Source organism: Herpailurus yagouaroundi, unplaced genomic scaffold, assembly GCF_014898765.1.
Source record: "Herpailurus yagouaroundi ecotype Mexico unplaced genomic scaffold, PumYag 163, whole genome shotgun sequence".
Lineage (NCBI taxonomy): Eukaryota > Metazoa > Chordata > Mammalia > Carnivora > Felidae > Herpailurus > Herpailurus yagouaroundi.
The window spans coordinates 2,298,233-2,319,682 of NW_024412404.1; the positions used below are offsets into that span (position 1 = coordinate 2,298,233).

Below are 21,450 nucleotides of genomic sequence, written 5' to 3' on the forward strand. Positions count from 1 at the left end.
GGCTGGTGACGTGGGCAGGTGGTGGTAGTGGCTCGAGCTGGTGGTATGTACACAGCTCTAGGGTGGTCCCATACATAGTGGTGGGGGTCGGTCTCACACATACACATAGCAGTGGGGGTCAGAGCCAGTTGTAAAGGTGTGGGCCAGCTGCAGGTGTACAGGCAGCTGTGGGCGCCATGGCTGTCTGTGTGTATTGCTGCGGCTGTGGGGCCTCACCGTGGGCACACAGCAGCGGAGGCTGGTGTTGGGAGTCAGGCAAGGGGCGTGCCGGAACACAGCTTGAAAGACCAGCTTCAGGTGAGCCCAGTGGTGCAAGTCAGTGACATGAGACAGGACCGGATCTGGCCTTCAAATGGCTGTGGGGGCTCTGCTCTTCGTGTGTACTCCTGTGGCTGCAGTCTCCTGGGGGTGTGTGCCAAGCCTTGGGAGGCCGGTAAGGATGGTCTGGTTGGGGCATACAGGTGCACAGCTAGAAGGTTACCTGACATGTGCTAAGGAGTGAAGGCCAGTGACTGGTGACAGAGCCAGATTCAGACCCATGGACTGCAATGAAGGCCCTGGCTTGTGGGTGTGCCCTTCCATGCCACAGGATCTGCCATAGGTGTGTGGGTAGCAGTAGAGGGTCTGGCCAGCGGTGTGCAAATGCACAGCTGGAAGGGCTAGCCCCAAGTGCGTACACAGTCGTGGGGGCAGCACAGGGTCTAGGCTGGCTTCTTACACTTCTGCAGACACAGAGGGCTGGGCTGGCTGCTGGTGTGGACCCTTGGCTCTAGCAGCAGGGTCTGGGGGTTTGGGGGGGTGGAGGTGTAGGTAGGGAGCAGGGAGGGACTCAGGAGGCTGGAGTCTGTGAATGTGAATATTGCAGGGGCCAAACCCAATGAAGTCTTCAGAGAGTCCACAGTGGCTCTTCCGGCCATTAGTTACTTTAATAGCAAGAAAGCTGTTGAGGTCTTCTGCAAAGCAGGTGGCTGGGAACCACAGTCATTCCCACTGCATGGATGATACTGGTAGCATCTACTCTTCTTTGTTCCTTCCTATCTCTATTCATCTCAGCTTTGCCAGTCTCTGGGTCGGATGAAACTTTTTTTTCTTTCCAAGATGTTCTTTATTTAAAAAATTTTTTTTTTCAACGTTTATTTATTTTTGGGACAGAGAGAGACAGAGCATGAACGGGGGAGGGGCAGAGAGAGAGGGAGACACAGAATCGGAAACAGGCTCCAGGCTCTGAGCCATCAGCCCAGAGCCTGACGCGGGGCTCGAACTCACGGACCGCGAGATCATGACCTGGCTGAAGTCGGACCCTTAACCGACTGCGCCACCCAGGCGCCCCTCAAGATGTTCTTTAAATTCAAGTTAGTTAACATATAGTGTAGTATTGGTATCAGGACTAGAATTTAGTGATTCGTCACTTACATAAAACACCCAGTGCTCATCACACCAAGTGTCTTCCTTAATGCCCCTTGCCCTTTTAGCCCACCCCCACCCAACACCCTACCAGCAACCCTCAGTTTGTTCTCTATGTTTAAGAGTCTCTTATGGTTTGCTTCCCTCTCTCTCCCTCCCCCCTCCTTCCCCTATGTTCATCTGTTTTGTTTCTTAAATTCCTATGAGTGAAATCATATGGTCTATGTCTTTCTCTGACTGACTTATTTTGCTAAGCATGATACACTTTAGCTCCATCCACATTGTTACAAATGGCAAGATTTCATTCTTTTTGATGGTTGAGTAATATTCCATTATAATATATATCATATATATATATCTTCTTTATCCATTCACCTGTCAATGGACATTTGAGCTCTCTCCATAGTTTGGCAATTGTTGGTTTTTTGTTTTTAGTTTATTTTGAGAGAGTGCGACAGAGAGTGAGTGAGTGAGCATGTGCAAGAGTTGGGGAAGGGTGTAGAAAGAAGGAGAGACAGAATATCAAGCAGGCTCCATGCTCAGTGTGGAGAGTCATGTGGGGCTCGATCCCATGATTGTGAGATCATGACCTGAACCAAAATCAAGAGTCGGATGCTCAACAGACTGAACCACCCAGGTGACCCTGGCTATTGTTGATAATGCTGCTATAAACATTAGAGTGCATGTGCCCCTTTGAATCAGTATTTTTGTATCCTTTGGATAAATATCTAGTAGTGCAGTTGCTGGGTCATAGGGTAGTTCTATTTTTAACTTTTTGAGGAAGCTCCATACTGTTTTCCAGAATGGCTACACCAGTTTGCAATCTGGTTTGCAAACTGAAGAGGGTCCTTCATACAATGTCCTGAAAGCTAGGGAAGCCAGCCACTCACTTCACTCTCCCTTTTCTGGTAAGGGAAATTCTTCCAAGCTGAGGAGTTCCCTGTTGGCAGTGAGCAGTGCCAGCCTGGGAGATTGGATGATGCAGGCAAAATGAAGCTGCTCTTCCTTCCCTTCTTTTGTAATTATTCTCAGATGGGTTTTTTTCCTTCCCCACACTGAGTTGCTGAAGATTCCTAAGAGCACTCCTGAGCTCTCCCAGAACTGCTTTTCTTTGTGGATGCTTCCAAACTCTTGTTGATCTTTGTTGGGGGTTGGAGGCTGAGCTCCCCTACTTTACCATTTTGGTAACATCAACCTGACTTATATAACCATCTTGAGTTTTACAGTGAAGCTACAATATGTGGTGTCCTTCCAAATGAGAGAGCTTGTAAAATCATCTGGAACAACTCTCTATCCATGCTGGGACAGAAACTAAGACTCAGAAGGGTGAACTTGCCTAAGGTCACAATTTTACTTGCAAGTCACACTTAAGACTAGAGATCAGATCACTGATCACTCTCATCTTGCTTTTCTGGCTGGTAAAATCTTGCTCAAGTCCTCCTAACCTACTCTGACCATAAATCAAGTTTCTTTGCTTGAATAAAAGGGCTCTAAGAGACTGCTTTTAAACTGAGTACTTTATTAGGTGAGCAGCACATGCAGGGAACAGAGTAAGCCAACGAGGTCCCTTGGAGTGCTGGCGCCTGAGATGTCTCCTGTCTCTAAACCGACTATTGATGTAGCAAGGTAGCCACAACAGTCCTAAGTGATTGGTAGGAGGTGGATGGGTAGATAACAATATTTATTCTCTCAAGAGTTACCAGATTGAGTAGTTAAAACTTGCATTTATGAACAATTCTGTTTTCTGTTTTTAGGCTTGGCCTCAGAGCTTTCTGACATTTTAGCTGGCCTCCTCCCTTTCACCCACACACCCAATGACTACTCAGTCATTTCAGCCAGAGAGAAGGGAGGCTTTGATGAGAAGAACACAAAATAGTTTACATATTTGGGGTATGTACTATGCTTTCTTCGATATCGTCTGCCAGGAATTCAGTCTGTGCCCAAATGCCATCCCACCCTCACCCCACTCCTTGTAGGACAACAACAGAAGTAGGACAGGCTTCTCTGTTCTCTGTGTCTGTCTCCTTCACATTCATGCGCCATTCACAGAACACAGGAGAAAACTGAATCCCGGTTACAACTGAATGGATGGTAAAAAGGAGTCTGCATCTTATTCAAAATAAGATAGGCTTTCACAACAGGGACAATGTGTTAGAGAAGCCAGGTTGCCCCCTGAATTTGCACAGTATGCAAAGTTGCATACTACATTATTCCATATCTCTGAAACTATTTTTTTTAATGTTTATTTATTTACTTTGAGAGAGTGAAAGAGCAAGGGAGGGGCAGAGAAAGAGGGAGGGAATCCCAAGCAGGCTCCTTGCTGTCAGTGCAGAGCCTGACACAGGGCTCGATCTCACAAACCATGAGTTCTTGACCTGAGCGGAGAGTCAGACATTTGACTGACTGAGCCACTCAGGTGCCCTCATATCTCTAATACTTTTATCCAGAAGAGTTTTTAAGATTTTGCCCTGGTGCCACTATCTGCCTCATAAACATGGGGTCTGAGTTCCCCATATGCCCCGTTCTCCTTTCATTGTATCAAATACAGCAGGTAATTTTTGCATAAATGAGGTAAAGTAACTGAAAAGGAATTTTGCCAGTGATTGATTATTTCAAGAGAGGGAGAGATAAGGTAATTTCTAATCCACATACTCACTAAAACCCCAGCTGGATAACCAAGTATATCTCTTCAAGCTCCTCTTTCCTGCTTGGCTCTAGTATTCCTCATTTTTCTTCCTAAAAATCTTCCCTGTTCACAAATGATCCTTAAGCAAATGATCCTTAAGCTTTACGTTGTAATCGAGTGGCACAGCACCAATTCTGTTATATTCCTTATGACCTCTTGAAATAGCCTATATTGGCGGAAGATCCCTGCCATTTAAAGTGACAGCTCTAGCATATTGGTAATGGCTTCTTATTACAGAATGCAAAGTCAATTCACTAGGAGCTCTATTCAATCTCCTTCCCCAGTCAGACAGTCCTCTAGGGGTCAACCTTCATCTTTCTTCACTCCTCCTCTCTAGAAAGCTGGTTTCTTTTAAGGTACATACAAATTTTCAGGGTCAGTAGTTATCAGGAAAAGGAAGCCTGGGTGTCCTGCTAACTAACTACAGCTGGGCTGTTCTCGGGTCAGAGCACAGGTAGTTGACTGCCTGTCAGCTTCATGAGGGTAAGGACAGTGTCCTGCAGTCTTGCTGTATCTGCCCCACAGTAGGCCCACTCCGTAATCATTTATTGCTTGAGGGAACACACACAGTGAACAATAAATGAAGTAGTAAATCAAGGAGCCACAGGAATAGAATGCAGGTTACCAGGCCAGTTTTGGAAACACGGAGATCAGGATTCTTGTGAGGAGGAAGCACGGATTGCGGGGGCTACAATGGCAAGATAGGGAAAACCACCCCAAACCCTCAGAGAGGGGGCTGGGTATAGTGAGATCACCTCTCCGTTAGCCTCACTCTTGCTTGCATCTTGGAACAAACACAAGAAGTGTTGGACAAAATAATCCCCTGATTACAAGTTTAATGCTAACTGGACCTGTGAGTTATATAAGCAATGGCTGTGACCTCTTTCTGGTCTACTTTTTGCAACACAGTTTACAAACATTAGCTTGATCACTGCAATAACCTTCAAGGTGGCCATTAATTTTCTTTATTTTCAGAAAGAGAAATTACATGCAGAAGGTTAAACAGCCTACCTAAGTCAACTGGCTAAGGTCAGCATCTGGGATTCAAACTTGCTTCTGAGTCTCAGTTCTTTCCTCTACCCAAAAGGCATTGCACCGAATAAGCAACATGCCAAACACCTACCCAGACAGCTTTGTTTTTTTTTTATTTCTAAATTGTGCTAAAAAACACACAAAATTTATTTCCTTAACCATTTTTAAGTATATATTTCAGTAGTGTTAACTGTATTCACATTGCTATGTATAACACTTCCAGAAATTTTTCATCTTGCAGAATTGAGCCTCTATAATTTACTAAACAACACTCTCCATTTCTCTGCCCCCAAAGCCCAAGCAAACACCATTCTGCTTCTGCTTCTATGGTTTTGACTACTCTAGAAACTCCATAAAAATGGAATCATGTAGTATTATACTTTTGTGACTGTCCTCTTTCACTCAGGATAATGTCCTTAAGATTCATTCATGTTGTAGAATGATAGGATTTGCTTCCTGTTTCAGGCTTAATAATATTCCACCATCTATATACATTACATTTTGTTCATCCATCATCTGTCAATCGACATTTGTGTGGCTTCCATCTCTTGACTATTGTGAACAATGCCGTGATGAAGAGGAATGGGCAAATATTGCTTCAAGATACTGTTTTCCATACTTGGGGGTAAATACTCAGTAGTGGAATTGCCAGATGGTAGGGTAGTTCTAGTTTTCATATTTTGAGGAGCCTCCCTACCGTTTCCCAGAGTAACTGTACCACGTTACATTTGCACCAGCAGTGTACAAAAGTAGACCAATTTGTTTTTAAATAGAGTAACTGTCAGTTTTAGTATTAAACTGACCAAACAACCCAGCCTATCAGGTCAGGTAGTGATTACATTCTTAAAAATGCAAACTCAACTAAAACTCTAGACCTTAAGCCTTAGTTTTTATAATTAAAACCATACGCCATATAAACGTGTTACAGATTTATACACGTCGATCAGCATTCCATTTTGGGACAAATACATTTAGAATCATTTTCTTGGAGGCTACAACAAATGAAGTAAAAGTGAAGCCACTGTTGAACCAGTGTGAAGGTATCAGGGGAAGATTACAATTCCTGAAAATAAGTATAAGCATGCACACAAATTGCACTTACCCTTGTTTTGGCATCGATTTTAGCTCCTCGATCAAGCAAGAGTTTTACCATATTGGCATTTCCTCTTTTTGATGCAACGTGTAAAGGCGTGATGTCATTCTGTAGAAGAACAGAAAAAAAGGACAGTTTTGGTATCTTCAGTTCAACCGAAACATTGCTTCCCCAACTCCCCCCCAACAGGTCCTCACTTTTTTATTTACTTTTCTTAACATCCATTGTGAACAGAATGCTTCCCAACATTTCTCTCTGACAGTAATTTTACTCAGTAGACTCCCCTCTCTCCCCAAAAGGGATGAATTTTAAGGAACACATTCTGAAGGTGGGTTCAAGTTTATTTCACTTAGCTGCAGTGACTGATGGGTGAGATGGGGTCTTTTTTGGTTTTGTTTTTTTTGTTTGTTTGTTAGTTTTGCTCTAAAATTTTGCACCGTTAAGTCAATGTGTTTTCCTCCAAATTTGTGTGATACATACTGGCTAATGTGTGGTTGACTAAGTGGCTGATTAAGTCAGCCAGACTCAGTTAAAGAAGTATGGTGCTCAGCACCATCTCTGGGTTCATATGAGCACAAGATATCAAGGAAAAACAATAGTTACGCAAAGTGGAAAATCAGTCAGTACTGTACAAAGTCACAGGACTTCCCATGCACGTGGGGCTAAAGTGTGTTTACAGGCATCTGTCAGCAATCTCACAGAAAACTGTTTTTGTTTTTTTTATTATTACCATTGAGGAATAAACATATTGTTAGGACAATCTGAAATTAAAGTCATGATACTCAATACCACAGGTCTTTCCCCATGCATCTTACAGGTGTTATGATTGTTTCCAGACTGTCAGGGAAATATGTGTATGTTGTGAGAACATTCTCTATGCTGGCTCCTTATTCCTTTGTAGCAACAATATGGATTTTAGGTCCGTTGTTCACCTAAGTTAATTATATGATCAGTGAACTAGGCTCCTACGGGGTTGTATTTTTGCCATTTGATAGCAGATACAACATAATAGCTACCAGGCATTATTTCCTATATGTTAGGCACTGTGCTAAACTCTACTGTCTCACTTAATTCTCATAATCCTCACAATGCCACAAAACAATCTGACTTACAATGTCCATTTCACAGATGTACAAATAGCTGGAAAAACCAGGATTCAAATTAAAATATGACTCAAGCTTATTTTTTTTTTAAACACTATAATGAAAATTTTCAAACAGATACAAAGTTTGAGAGAAAGGCATGAGTTTTATGTACTCATCACTCTGGTTCAATACTTATCAACCTCTTAGGAATAGTATTTCTTCTATACTCCCTACTACTTTTTTTTCTGGAGAAGTCTGAGAGAAGGAAAAGAAAACCCTAGGCATCAAGGATTTTTTTTTAACAAACAGTCACAATACCATTATCATATTTAACAAAGTAAAAATAATTCCTTCATAACACTAAGACCCTGTCAGTGTTCAAATTCTCCCATTATGTCCAGTTAGCTCAGTAGGGTTGTTCAAATGAGAAGATCCACACCTGCATTAGGTTGAAATGTCCCTTAAGTCTTTTAATCTCCATAGGTGCCTTACTCCACCTTCTTTTTTCCATGACTACTTATTGAAAAAACTGGATAATTGATCATGTAGAATTTTCTAACTTCCGGGGCGCCTGGGTGGCGCAGTCGGTTAGGCGTCCGACTTCAGCCAGGTCACGATCTCGCGCTCCGTGAGTTCGAGCCCCGCGTCGGGCTCTGGGCTGATGGCTCAGAGCCTGGAGCCTGTTTCTGATTCTGTGTCTCCCTCTCTCTCTGCCCCTCCCCCGTTCATGCTCTGTCTCTCTCTGTCCCAAAAATAAATAAACGTTGAAAAAAAAATTAAAAAAAAAAAAAAGAATTTTCTAACTTCCATGATTTCATCCTCATGGGGTGTTATTTAACATGTTCTTTTTGCCCTGTACTTCCTATAAAGTTTTTTAAACATTATAAACTATAATGCTGTTAGCATTACATTCTCCTATCCTAACTACTCTTTCCCTCATTATTTTTAGGTGCTGAAGTATCAAATGATTCATTAAATGAAAGAAGAAGAAAGAGATCTCAGTAAACCAAATTTGCATCAGTAATGCTGGTGGGAGTACACAGGATGAATATCATTGCTCTAGACCAATGGTAGGCAAACTTCTTCTGCATCGGGCCAGATAGCAAATATTTTCAGCTTTTTAGGCAATATAAGTTCTATTGCAGCTATTCAACTCTGCCATTGTAGGGTAAAGCAGCCATACAAAATATGTAAAGAAATGGGAGTGGTTGTATTCCAATCAAATTTTATTTACAAAAACAGGGGCACCTGGTGGCTCAGTTGGTTAAACATCTGACTTTGGTTCAGGTCATGATCTCATGGTTCATGGGTTCGAGCCCTGTGTTGGGCTCTGTGCTCACAGCTTGGAACCTGGAGCCTGCTTAAGATTCTGTGTGTCCCTCTCTCTCTGCCCCTCCCCTGAACATGCTCTGTCTTTTTTTCCTCTCTCTCTCTTTCAAAAATAAATAAATATTAAAAAAAACTTTATTTACAAAAACAGATGGTAGGCCAGATTTGGCCTAGGGGCTGACCTGCTGTATACCTACCAGCTATGGCTGAAGGTTTCAACTGTGTGTAACAGTTTACAAAAGAGGAAATAAAACTATATGCTGTACATTGTGTATGCTCTGGTCCCCTTTTGCTGGCAGAAGGACACAAACTTTCTGATGACTTTTTAATTGTCTTGCTTGTCTCCATTGTGGGTCACTCCAGTGACCCAAGCATCACAGTGGATGAATTCTTGACCTGAGACAGCAGGTGGAGGGTCAGGTTAGGTCTGTAGGAGACATGGTCTACCAGGAAGCTTACTGAGCCCAGAGTGGGATATGGTGCTAAGACCTCCTCCCTTCCCCGCAGGAGTCAGGGCTTACTTACTTGCGATTTCCCTTTAAAATTGTGCCCTTGCCTGGTTGAGAAGGACTTAATTAACCTCTATTACAAGTAGGCTAATTTTAGTGAGAAGAAGACTCCTAATTTTGCTCTCTTCCATATTCATGTACTCTCTCATACAGTGATGCATAGATGTCAAAAGTGTGCCTTGAAAGTCTAACTCCCACTTTTTTCTACACCTATCTGGCCCTTCCTAGAGGAATATTTTATATTTCTATAGCACTTGAAAAGTGTTGTAAAGGGCTTACCCTTATGTAATTTCATTTTACCTTCATGACACTCTATTGAAATAAAATCACTAACCCTATTTGACAGATACATAAACTGCAGAATAGAATTGGTCAGTAATTTGTATATTAAAAGACAAAGAATTAGAGGCAGACTCAGAATGATAATTCGGTTTTCTAGATCCTTGTGCAGTAGTATTTTTCAGTCAGGGATCATAATGCCTCCATCTAACAACTATTGCTTCTCTCTATAAAATGGAGCTTCTGAGTAAAATACATATTTTTGTATTCCAGAATCTGGTAGTGACTGCTTCTGACAATTTGGAACAAACTGAAATGAAAGTGGTACCTTTGGGCCACTCAATGGGACATTTATATTCTGATTCATCAGATAACTACTAAAAATGTTTTATGCCCTACTATGCACAAGACTCAGTGCTGCATTTCCATTATATAAGCGAGGAACAAAATTATGGATTCCTAACATATCAAAAGAGCCTACTGGTATTAGAGATGAAAATGCTTATTTAAGAGAACCCTCATTTGCTGCTTGTGAAATGTAAATTTACACATGCTTTCTGTGATGCAATTTGGCAGTATATATGAAAAGCCTTCAAATCTAAAACCACAGACACAAGGCAGAGGTTGGCTGCCATAGTCGAAAGGGCAAGAATGTTAGGAAAGACTCAGCCCTGAGGCCCAGGCACACCCCCTAAGACTGAAGCCGAGACAGAATAAAAGAACCCTCAGTCCCAGCAGGAGCCTAGCATAGAGTAACAAGCAACAGTAGTCAGCTGCTGAGGCCAGACAGGAGCTTCGCGAGAGACATCTTCATGCTTCAGGTGTGCAGGGAGAGCTGAGGATGAAGCACCAACACCACCTAAAATTTTCTACCCCCCTCCCCACCCAGCCACCACCCTGAGCATAAGGGAGTGAAGCTCTCCTCCAGAGGAAGCTGAAGCCTGCGGTACACTCAAACAAAATGTAAACTTTTGACTAGGCTCAACCTTCCACATTTATAGCCTGACAAACATGTGCCCATATCCAAAGATACTATTTACCTTAGTCACTCCTGCATTCTGTCTAGTGGAACAGTGAGCTACAGGCATCGAAAGTTAGGGGATTTCACCAAAGATACGGGGTTTCAGTCAAATAGAAACCCTTGGTAAGAAAAACCACAACATAAGAAACAATTCCTTTGATGGGCTCATCACCAGACTTCACACAGCTGAGGAAAGCATCAGTGAACTTAAAGATATGTCAATATAAATGATCCAAACACAAAGAAAAAAAGAGCGGAAAAGAAAACCGAAACCTATGGGATGTGGGACAGTACAAAACAAATGAGTTGAATAAGGAGAAGAGAGAAGATGGGGCAGAAGAAATACTTGAAGAGACAATGGTCAAGAATTATCTCAAAATAATGAAATGCATGAAACGACATATCCAAGAAGCTTGGAGAACACCAAGCAAGATAAACTATAAACCAGCAAATGTCACAATTAAACACATCAATCTAATTTCTGAAAATGAAAGATAAAGGAAAATTTGTGAAGGTAACCAGAAGGAAAAAAGGACACATTTCATATAGAGAACAAAGACAATAATTACAGCCTCAGAAATTATGCAATGCTGAAAACGTAGTGGGCATCTTTAAATACTGAAAAATAAACACTTGTCAAATGAGAGTTCTATTCCCAGCCAAAATATCTTCTAAAAAATGAAGGAGAAATAAAGACTTTTTAAGATAAACAGAAGCTGGGAGTCCTCATTACCATCAAACCTGCAATACAAAAAACATTACAGGAAGTTCTTCAGGCAGTAGGAATATGATACCAGACAAAGCTTAGACCCACACAGAGAAATACAGAAATGGCAAGACTGAAGGGAAATATAAAAGATAATTGATTATCTAAAGCAGGAACTGTAAAATGAACTGTGGGCTCTACAACATGTGCAAAAGTAAATGAGAATGACCCTGTTCTCATATGTGTAAAGTGCTATAACTTTGAAGGTAGACTGTGATAAATCAGTAATGCACCACAAAATATATTATTAAATAAAAATATGCTCTCACATTTATGCATAAGTATATGTATACACACATTCTAAAAAAGCTGTAGAGATATTGACCCCAATGTTAATAATCTCTCCCTCAGTGCTGCGATTCTAGACGATTGTTTCTTCACGCTTTCCTAATCCAAAAATAAGGATTAATCTTTACTGTGTTTCCTAAACTATAAAACTGTCCTAGAAATACAAAGATTTTTCATAATGAGTTTAGGGGGTGGGGGATTCTAACATTACTTCAATTTTATTCCTTAGTAAGCATGTCACTGGAAATGAGAAGACCAGACCATAATCATCACTCTTCTTCCTGATATATGATGTTGGGAATGTGCCGTATCCTTTACTAACATATATGTTTTTATCTGTAGAATGGACATAATACCTACAGTGCCTCCACCATGGGGTGGCCAAGAGCGGATATGAGATAATTCATGTCAGAAGGAGCAAGGAAACTCACAGGTATTCCATATTACTTATCTCATCCAACCCACACACCAACTCTAGAAACAGGTACTATCTAATTGCTTTTGTTTTTGTTCTTACAGATGAGGAAACTAGAACAAAAAATCAAAATAGCTTTCCAAAGTCACAAAACTGTCATAATTTGCTACCCCAAAGTTTATGCTTTTTTCACTAGAGCAGATCATGCTGTCCCTGAACTTCTAAACAGTATAAATCTAGGACTGATTCTTACTAGTAGAGCATTCCTGCAGCACCTCATAGTGTGCCAGCAGATAAAGAGAACACTGTGGTCCAATACTACAGCAGTTAAGAGCTAATACTCTGGAGCTAGACCACTTAGCTTCTAATCCCAGATCGACCCCACACTAGCTGCCTAACGTTAGGCAAGCTTATTTAATTTCTCTGAATCATGGATTTGTTATTTATAAAATTAGGCCAATAATAGTTCCATCATATAGACTTGTCATAAGGATTGAGTTAGTAAGGGTAGTCTTTTTAATTTTTTTTTTTGAGAGAGAGAGAGAGAGAGAAAGCACCAGTTTGGGAGGGGCAGAGAGAGACGAGACACAGAATCCCAATCAGGCTCCGCACTGTCAGCTCAGAGCCTGATGTGGGGCTGGAACTCACAAACTGCAAGATCATGACCTGAGCCAAAGTCAAGAGTTGGATGCTTAACCAACTGAGCCACCCAGGGACCCCAGGGTAGTCTTATTTTAAAATTTATTATTTATTTAGTTGTTTATTTTTAGGTGTGGAGCCTAATGTGGGGCTAGATCCCATGACCCTGGGATCATGACCTGAGCCGCAATCAAGAGTCGGACGCTTAATCGACTGAGCCACCTAGGTGCACCAATAAGGGTAGTCTTAACAATGTTTCTTGGCATTTAGTAAACATTATAAAAAGTGTTAGCTATTATTATCCTTTTTATTATTTATCATATGGACATTTAAAAATGGATGACATAAACACATCTCACATGGCAGACCTGAAGTAATGAGTGAACTCTAAGAAGGTGCTAAAGGGACAGTTCTTAGGGCCGACGCAAGGGGTGTTGGAGATGGACAGGTCTGCTCAGCACAGTTCAGCGTGTGAAAACCTCAGAAGGGGTGTGTCTGGAGTAAGTGGAACTGGGGGGGAGGGTGGAAGAAGGGGCATAGCAGTGGCTGATAGAACACGATACACGTGACAGAACGTGATAGAAACATGGGAAGCCATACTTTTTTTTTTTTTTTTTAACTTCCAAGGACTTGGAAGAAACAAGTACCTTTCTTGGGAAATGGTGGAATTGCTGGCTTTTTCTTTCTTCTCAGCTGTTTCTGAAGAACGTGGCTGAGGTAGTGGCCAAGTTTCTTTATGAAATTGTCACCAAAGCCAGATTTTTCCCACAACTTCCTGAAGTGAAATCAGAGCCCCTTCCTACCTTGTGATAAATGGCAGACTTTTCATTCCATTTAAACATATAAAGGGCAGTAGACTTCCGATCCCCAGTCCCCTCTCCTCTCTCTACTTTTCTTTAAACATGTCTGGGAGGTTCTCACTCCCAGTAGAAGAGCAGGTGGATGATAGCACTCACAGTCTTTTAGATAATGAAAAGTTAAACAATATGACCATTTTAGTTTAGTTCCTTGATATGGTCCCAGTCAAACACAAATTCTAAAACAATTAAATATTCAACTGAGAGGGAACCCTCCATGACTGCTACAGCAGTCATTATTAAGATGACTACCATTGTTAGTTAAAGTCCATATTCCTCTTACTTCATGAAGTTTTCCTTAAATGAAATAGGTCTTTTGAGGCAAAGTCTTTTCCTCTTCTCCAGTTTTACTAACAGCAACTTTTCTCTTTCTGTGATTTCTGGATAAGGAGATTAAGTCCACACAGGTCTTGCTGAGACTGACACTGAAAAATACTGATGCTATCAACACTCCCACCTCACTCTTCCCACAGAGACTGACCAGATCCTACAGGATTAGACATCTGGAGATGCTGGGCTCCCCAGGAGCAGCAGCAAATGCTTAGATGTTTGATGTCTGCTATAAAACCAGGCTCTGACTATTTGGATCTATTCTGCTCTAAAAAACCTCAGGCAATTTATTTATGTTCTTTTAAGGATAATATGAAGCTGTTTATTGTTAATACTGTTAGAAGTTTTTACTTGGATTAATAGCAGATCTCTCATCAACAATTTAGATAAGGCTCTGCCAGGTCTCTCTCCAGCCCACCATCTCCTTTTGCTTAACATTTGTTTAACATTTTGATGATTCATTCATCTGTTAATGGACACTCGGGTTCCTTCCACTTTGTGTGTATTGTAAACAATGCTACTATGAACATGGGTGTTTAAATATATCTTCAAGACTCTGCTTTTAATTCTTTTGTATTGCAGGAGTGGTCCTACTGGACCATAGGGTAACTCTGTACTTAATATTTTGAGTAACTTCCAAACTCTTCCATAGTAGCTGTATCATTTTACATTCATCCCACAAACAAAGGACAAGGGTTCCGGTTTCTCTAAACCCTTACCAACACTAGTTTTCTCTCCCCCTCCCCCTCTCTCTCTTTTTTGATAGAAGTCATCCTAATGGGTGTTCAATGTGTACTTTTAAAATATATCTTTCAGGATACATTTCAGAGTTTCCATAATTCTATGAACAGTCATGAATTTTTGACCACCAAAAGCCTTTTTATTTTATAAGAATTTGTTAGAAAAAAGAATTCTGCAAAAAAAAGGCACCTCTTGATTTAGACCAAACAACTCTTTGTTTTGCAGAACAAATGAAATTAAAATGAAAAAAAGGTATGAATTATTAGGCTCTTATTTTGGCTGGTTCTATGAGATACATCTCATTTAATCTCTACAACAATCCATGCATGAAGTAGATGCTGTTAGTTCAGATTCTCAGGTGAGTAGGGTGAAACTGAAAGGAGCCTCAAGTCACACGGTGAGAAAAATGCCTGAGCTGGGATTAACCTAAATTTTCTGCTTCTAAAAGCTCTGCTGGCCTTGTCCAGGGGGTCACAAAGGAGAAACCATATCCGGATAGTGAGTCTCCCCTTAAACTTGGGCAAACATCAGTTGCAGCTCTGAATCCAAGCAGCATAGTCTCCATACTGAAAATGCTGCCGATGTGCAAGTTCCAACCAAAAGGAAACAGCATATCTCAGAGCTAATACAAATATGCAGAATCTAAAAGAGGGGCTAGTTCAGCTCTATCATTTTAAATAAGAACTCATGGGTTTCAGATTTCTTTAAAGGTGTCACTATTAGTACTCATTCAAAAGTAGCCCTCCCTGTTTTATAGTAAAGAAAGCCCCTCCTTGCTTGCTATATCTGGGCAGAGAGGCTTATAGTGTTGAACTGAATGGGGTATCAAAAGTTCAATTACAAAGTAATCGGCTGCTTTCTGTACATTGAGGAAAGTTGTTTGAAAATTCTGTAATTCTTTAACATTAAAATAAGTTAATCTAGCAATATTAGATTTCCTGTAGTGTTTCTAATGAATGAAGTCCACCCCTTTTTCTAACACCCTACCATGCAAGATTCTTAAAAACAAAACTATTAAGGGGCTTTACAATGATACATTTGCCACACTTCTATATCATTTCTGATAAATCTGGAATAAAATTCATCTATTTCTGTGTTAAATAATTTTCTTTCCCATCCAAAAAGTAAATCACTCTTATAGCCTTCTGAGATGTAAGTTAACTTGAAATTGTTAGTTTCTCAGGTATTCTGCCCTCATTTGGTCTTTGGACAAACCAGATCCTTGCTTGGATAAATTAGATCCTTGCAGAAGTTTCAAACGTGTCAAGGAACGAAAACAAGGTCTTTGAAGTTTTTAAGGAAAAAGCAATTGGAAAAGAAGCAGTCCTGGCATAAATGGCCTTATCTGTGTGCAGTGCACTTGTCCTCACATGGTGCTGCTCTCAAAGGACCACGAAGACCTCGGCCACTCAAGGACCGATATCACACACCCTCACGGCCACCCAGCCTCTGCAGGTGCCAGCTGATGGTCACACATGAGGCATATTAAAATGGGGCAGGTCTGGATCCAAATCCCTGTTATTCTGTTTTACTCACAGTAGGATCTGGGACAAGTGACATTGTGGGATCTCTGCTCATCTATTCTTAAGGCCTCAAATGGTGTGCTTTACATAAAAGTACTTTGTAAACTGTATACAAAATGTAAATTCAAGGTTATATTATTAAGATGTTATAAAGATAGTTATTATAAGCCAATGAGTTACTAAGAGTTCTGTGGCTCAACTTTGGACAAGATTTTCATAGCACGGCCTCAGTCAGTATTTTCTTTTTGTGTCTGTGTGTGTGGGGGGGGGTCAAGATCTATGCATTTTATTTTTATTTTTTTAATATTAAATATAATTTATTGTCAAATTGGTTTCCATACAACACCCAGTACTCATCCCAACAGGCGCTCTCCTCAATGCCCATCACCCACTTTCTCCTCTCCTCCACACCCCCCCCCCATCAACCTCAGACAGTATTTTCTTATTGTGCCTTATCAGAAGAATCACCCAAGGAATTTGTTAAAAACACAGATTGCAAAGCCCTATCCCAAAGGTACTGACTCTGAATATAAGGGAACAGGAGGCTGCTGGCCAGCTGGGGACACTGGCTGTGAGGCTCTGACTTGGAGGCAATGAAAAAGTGGGTTTTAATTTTCAAACTCAGAGGAACTCACTCCTTGTAGAGACAAGCTCACCTTGTATTTCTTCTTACCGGAAAATGGATATTATACCTTTTTGTCAGAAAGCCATTAAGTTTCTACATATCAAGAGTTCATTTCAAACCATGATCTTTCATGATTCAAAAATGCAGAAGTAATAGAGGTAAATAAAATGTGGGGGAGATGGGAAGGCATTGTATTTTAGAATGAATTTGATGATTTGTTAGTTTTTAGGTTGGCTCACCTCTCAATTTAAATGTTCTCAAATGTGTAATGGGATTTACTAGTAAATAAAAAAAAAAAAAAAACTTTTAAACTCCTTTTAAAAAATGTATTTAATTCACTTTGTGGCTCTGGCACAGGCCGAGAACACAATGCCAGCTGAGACAAGAGAGGCTGCTGTTGGTTCTGGTTTTCTTGTGATGATCCTGGATTCAGTACAAAGCCCAGTACATGTGGCCTCCAATATCAGAATAGTATGAACTACATAGTCTGAGTATTTTTTTGGGTCTGATTTGAGTGTATTTACTTTTTCTTAGCCCAAGCTCCACCACCTTAAAGCTGTGTGGCTTTGCACAACTTATTTAACTGCTTGCTTCCCAGTGTAAAATGGATATCATACCCACACCTCACAGGCTTACTGTGAGGAATAAATAAAATCATGTATAGGAAGCTTATTATAGTACCTCATACCTAGTAATAAATGAAAGCTGTTACCTAAGTTCATTTTAACTTTGTATAAGTTTTGTCCACTTCATATTGAAAGTCTCAGTAGTAAGAGCTGAAAAGAACCTTAGGGTCTTCTGGCCCACCTACCCTTAGGGGTATGTCACTGGGAGAAACTCAATGCACTGACTGAGCATGACCTTCCGGGCCCTTTTTCTCCATCCTGGGATATCCCACCTCTCTACCTGCACTGTAAAGAGGTGTTCAATCCACATGTCTCAGGGGGTATTGTTGGCATTTTGGTTGGGGTACTGTTCTTTGCATGGGTCTGTCCCCATCAGAGAAGATTTAGCCATCCTGTTCCTGTCCCATTACATTCCAGCCACGATGACAATGAAAAATGCCTCTGCAAATTTCTAAATCTTCTGTGGAGAAGGACAATCTCCCTTTTCCTACTGAGAAACTGGATGTAGGAGGACTCTAGTGAAGTCACCTCTGAGGAGAGGCACATCAGACCCGAGGTTGGACAAGCTTCTCCTTGAGCACAGTTCTTTTCCCTATGTGACTGGAGCCAGCCACAGCTCACAGCCAAGTGTCCTCATCTCCCCTTCATTATGTATGTTCTAACATCTTAAACACCACTGCCACCATCCTACTTTTCCATGTAAGGTCCTGCAATGGCTTGTAGACAGAGATTAGAATGGTGATTACCAGGGGCTGGCGGGCTGGCATTTAGGGAGATGTTACTTAAAGGCCCAAACTTGCAACTAGTAGATGAATAAGTTCTGGAGAGCTAATGCACAGCCTGGTGATTATAGTCAACAATGACTGTCTGTGTCTAGTCTCATTTCACATTGGCAAGTGGGCTTCCGCCTCCATTTCTTAGACTTCATTCTAATCCCTGTGTTTCCAGCACAACTTAGCTCTTCAGTTTTTTCCCAACTATGCTAGCCAATGCTGATCTCCTACCTGAACTTCTTTTCTTAAACCTCCTCCATTGACTTGGGAGAGAGCCAGTAAATGACTGGTCGTGTTTCTCAAGTTCATCCCTTTGCAACCATTGGTTCTGCTCCTGTCCTAAGCTCTTCCCTCTAGGTGCCCTTTCACCCTTTCTGCACATTCTTCAAACCACCAGAGGAAGAAAGGAAAGATTTTTTTGTCACAGAAGAACTACAGTGCTTAGGGGCAGCCCAGGGTGCATTTGAGGGCTCATCCAAATGTGCTATCTGATGACAGTGTGGACAGCATTCTGAATGTTCAGCAGAGGGGCCCAGGAGCCCTTCACTGCTGTTTGCACTCACTGGAAGAGATGAAAATTCTACAGCTGATGAATAATTCTCTTTTAAAGTGCAAATGAATAAAGGGAGCTCTGCCAACTCCTACCTTAATAGAACTTTATTTCACAGAATTTTAAAATAGGATTTATTCGGGTTGTTTAAAAATGTCCTCAGATCAACAATTCCAGAGCAGCACTGCAGGAAGCAGGGCACAAGTCCAAAGAGGAAAGCTGACACAAAGAGAAACATGGACCTTCCAATTTCTATGATCTAATTAGAATTCTTACTGTCTCAAACAATGTCATAGTAATCGTTTCTTAAATGATTAAAGGCTGACCTTCTCATGCAGATAAACACCACTGCTGGGTAAATCCAACATTGTGGGAAGCAACATTTCTGACTACCTCTAGAAGTACTCTAGAGAGCTGTCATGATGCCACTTGCTTGACATATGTCATGCTTTACAGATAAATGTGGTTTACAGTGATGAGTCTCCTCCCAGATGAAAAAAGTAATGACAACCTCCACCACAAACATGACTAGGGTCCTTGTCCATGTTTTGTGGGTCAGGCACTGTGCTAAGCAATGTATAATGGACCATCTCATTCAGTCACAGTGACGTTATGCACTGGGTGCCATTATTGGATCCATTTTATGGATGATAAAGCTGAAGCATAACTAACCTGCCCAAGAGCACACAAAGTCAGCCACATTGTTAGTATGGGACCCAGCAGTCTAGCTGAGGTGCTGTTTATTGTAACACTGTACTATACCTACTCTCTGTCAGGAAAGGAGAAGGGAGGTGAAGGTGGCCTCCACCACCATCAGACAGGGTGGTCGGGCAGAGGGGAAAGGCTTGTGACTGAAATGCTATTTGTCTCACCCAGCTGTTAGGAAAACTGCAGGCCCCGTGATGAGGAGACTTGCCCTGGACCACATTAGGACTGAGGACGCAGTCAGAACAAGAGCGAGGGGTCCGACACAAATCTAAGGACTCTTCTTCAGCTACAACTTAGAAACATCACCTCTTCAGAAGAGAACACAGATCCCATACCACACAGCAAGATGTTAGTAAGTTCCAACACACTCATGATTTGAGATTAAAATGTTCCTTTAAAAAATTATATAGGATGGGTCCTGGCTGGTTCAGTCAGAAAAGCATGAGACTCTTGATTGTGGGGTTCTAAGTTTGAGCCCCACATTGTATGTAGAGATTATTTAAAAATAAAATCTTTTCTAAAAAATAAAAAAAATATTTAGTTATTTTATAGGAGATTCTCCCTTGATGTGACAGTCAGGAAATAAAATGAAAAAGGCAGGAGGGAGATTGCATAGCGTGCTAGAAGAATCTCTCTGTACAAGGTGTATCTCTCACCACTCTTTCCTTGGCTTATTGGTTTTGTTCCTCCTGATGTGTTAATGTCACCATGGCAACAATATTATGGTTGATGCAGTAGCCGCATTGCTACTTTCCCATAATTCGCATTCCTTTGCTAATGCTTCCAAATCCCCATTTTCATTCCAAAGGTGGTTTATATAACCCAATTTTTAAAAGTCTTTGTCTTTAATGCTTCTGAGCCTGTACTAGGATACAAATCTAATTTTCTCTATCTTTGAAAATATTTGTCAATAAAAACGAATGTGGTGTGTGTGTGTGTGTGTGTGTGTGTGTGTGTGTGTGTGTGTGTGAAAAGAGTTAACAGGACTGTTTGGGGTGATTTTTCTCTTCTTTCATTTGCTTTGTATTTCATTTTATTTTCTTGTATTTTATTTTATTTATTTTTAAAGTTTATTTATTTATTTTGAGTGAGAGAAAGAGAGTGAGAGGGTAGGAGAAGATGAGAGAGAGGGGGAGAGAGAATTCCAAGCAGGCTCTATGCTCTCAGCACAGAGCCTGATGTGGGGCTCGATCCCAAGAACATGAGATCATGACCTGAGCCAAAATCAAGAGTCAGACGCTTAACCCACTGAGCCACCCAGGCACCTCTACTGCATTTCATCTGAAAAACAAATTGTATAATGCACGTAAAATATAGTAAAAATATATTTGCATTGGAACCTGTATCCAATCCAAAGTAGAGTCTCCAGAAGGGCCACAGCCCTGTTAAGCCGTTTCAAGAGTCACACTCTTACTGGCATGATGCTCCCTGCTTCTCTGTGTAGTAGCCGATGTCTTTTCTAGTGCCCTCTGGTGGGGGCTTGATTGGGACTTGACAGTCCAGAACCTGAGGCCCTGTTCAAAACACTCTTAATTGAACAAAGCTTGGCAGCAGCCTTGGGTGACTGGTCCTTTATTCTAGCCTTGTCTTCCAAGGTCATCTACACTGTCGAATAACGAGTCTTCCTGCTGCTCAAATAAACCTACCCTTTGGCACCTGACATTCAATCTGTGGCTTTGGTACACTTGCTTAGAACCTCGCTATTAGAATCCTATGGATTCTGCATCTCCCTTAATGCGGCTGATGTCAGTTTGGGAAGCAGCTCCCTCAAGTCAGGTGAGGTTCAGCCTGAAATTCTAAGACAGGAGAGGATTGGAGCTTGAGGAAAGTGGGTTTCGATAGGGGCTGCCTGCCCAGGAGTAGTGGACATGGATGCCTGAATGTTATTTGTTCATTCAATCTTGAATTCAATCAATAGATATTGAGTCCTTCCCAGTACTAAGTGCTGGACCCTACCCTAAGGATTCCAAAATGTGTAATAATACACAGGTCTGTCTTTGAGGAATTCAAAGTCTTGTAAGTGCAGCAAAAAGGACACGGGAGTTGTATTTCATTACATCCCTACTTCAGCCTGTATAGGATTGAGATAATACATGTCAAATGCTTAACAAAGAGCTGAAACTTAGTAAATATTCAATAAATTATAACTATTTTGAAAATCATTATTACTG

General features: G+C 41.1%; 1 protein-coding gene across 17 annotated transcripts in view; it reads right to left on the reverse strand.

Annotated features, from left to right (window-relative positions):
• The window catches only part of ANK3 (ankyrin 3), a 344,583-nt gene that overhangs the window by 190,510 nt on the left and 132,623 nt on the right, over positions 1-21,450 (reverse strand). For all 17 annotated transcript variants that reach the window (XM_040485091.1, XM_040485092.1, XM_040485096.1 and 14 more), the window contains one exon: positions 6,225-6,323. In XM_040485091.1, the coding sequence (XP_040341025.1) occupies positions 6,225-6,323 (99 nt within the window). The remainder of the gene's footprint in view (positions 1-6,224; positions 6,324-21,450) is intronic.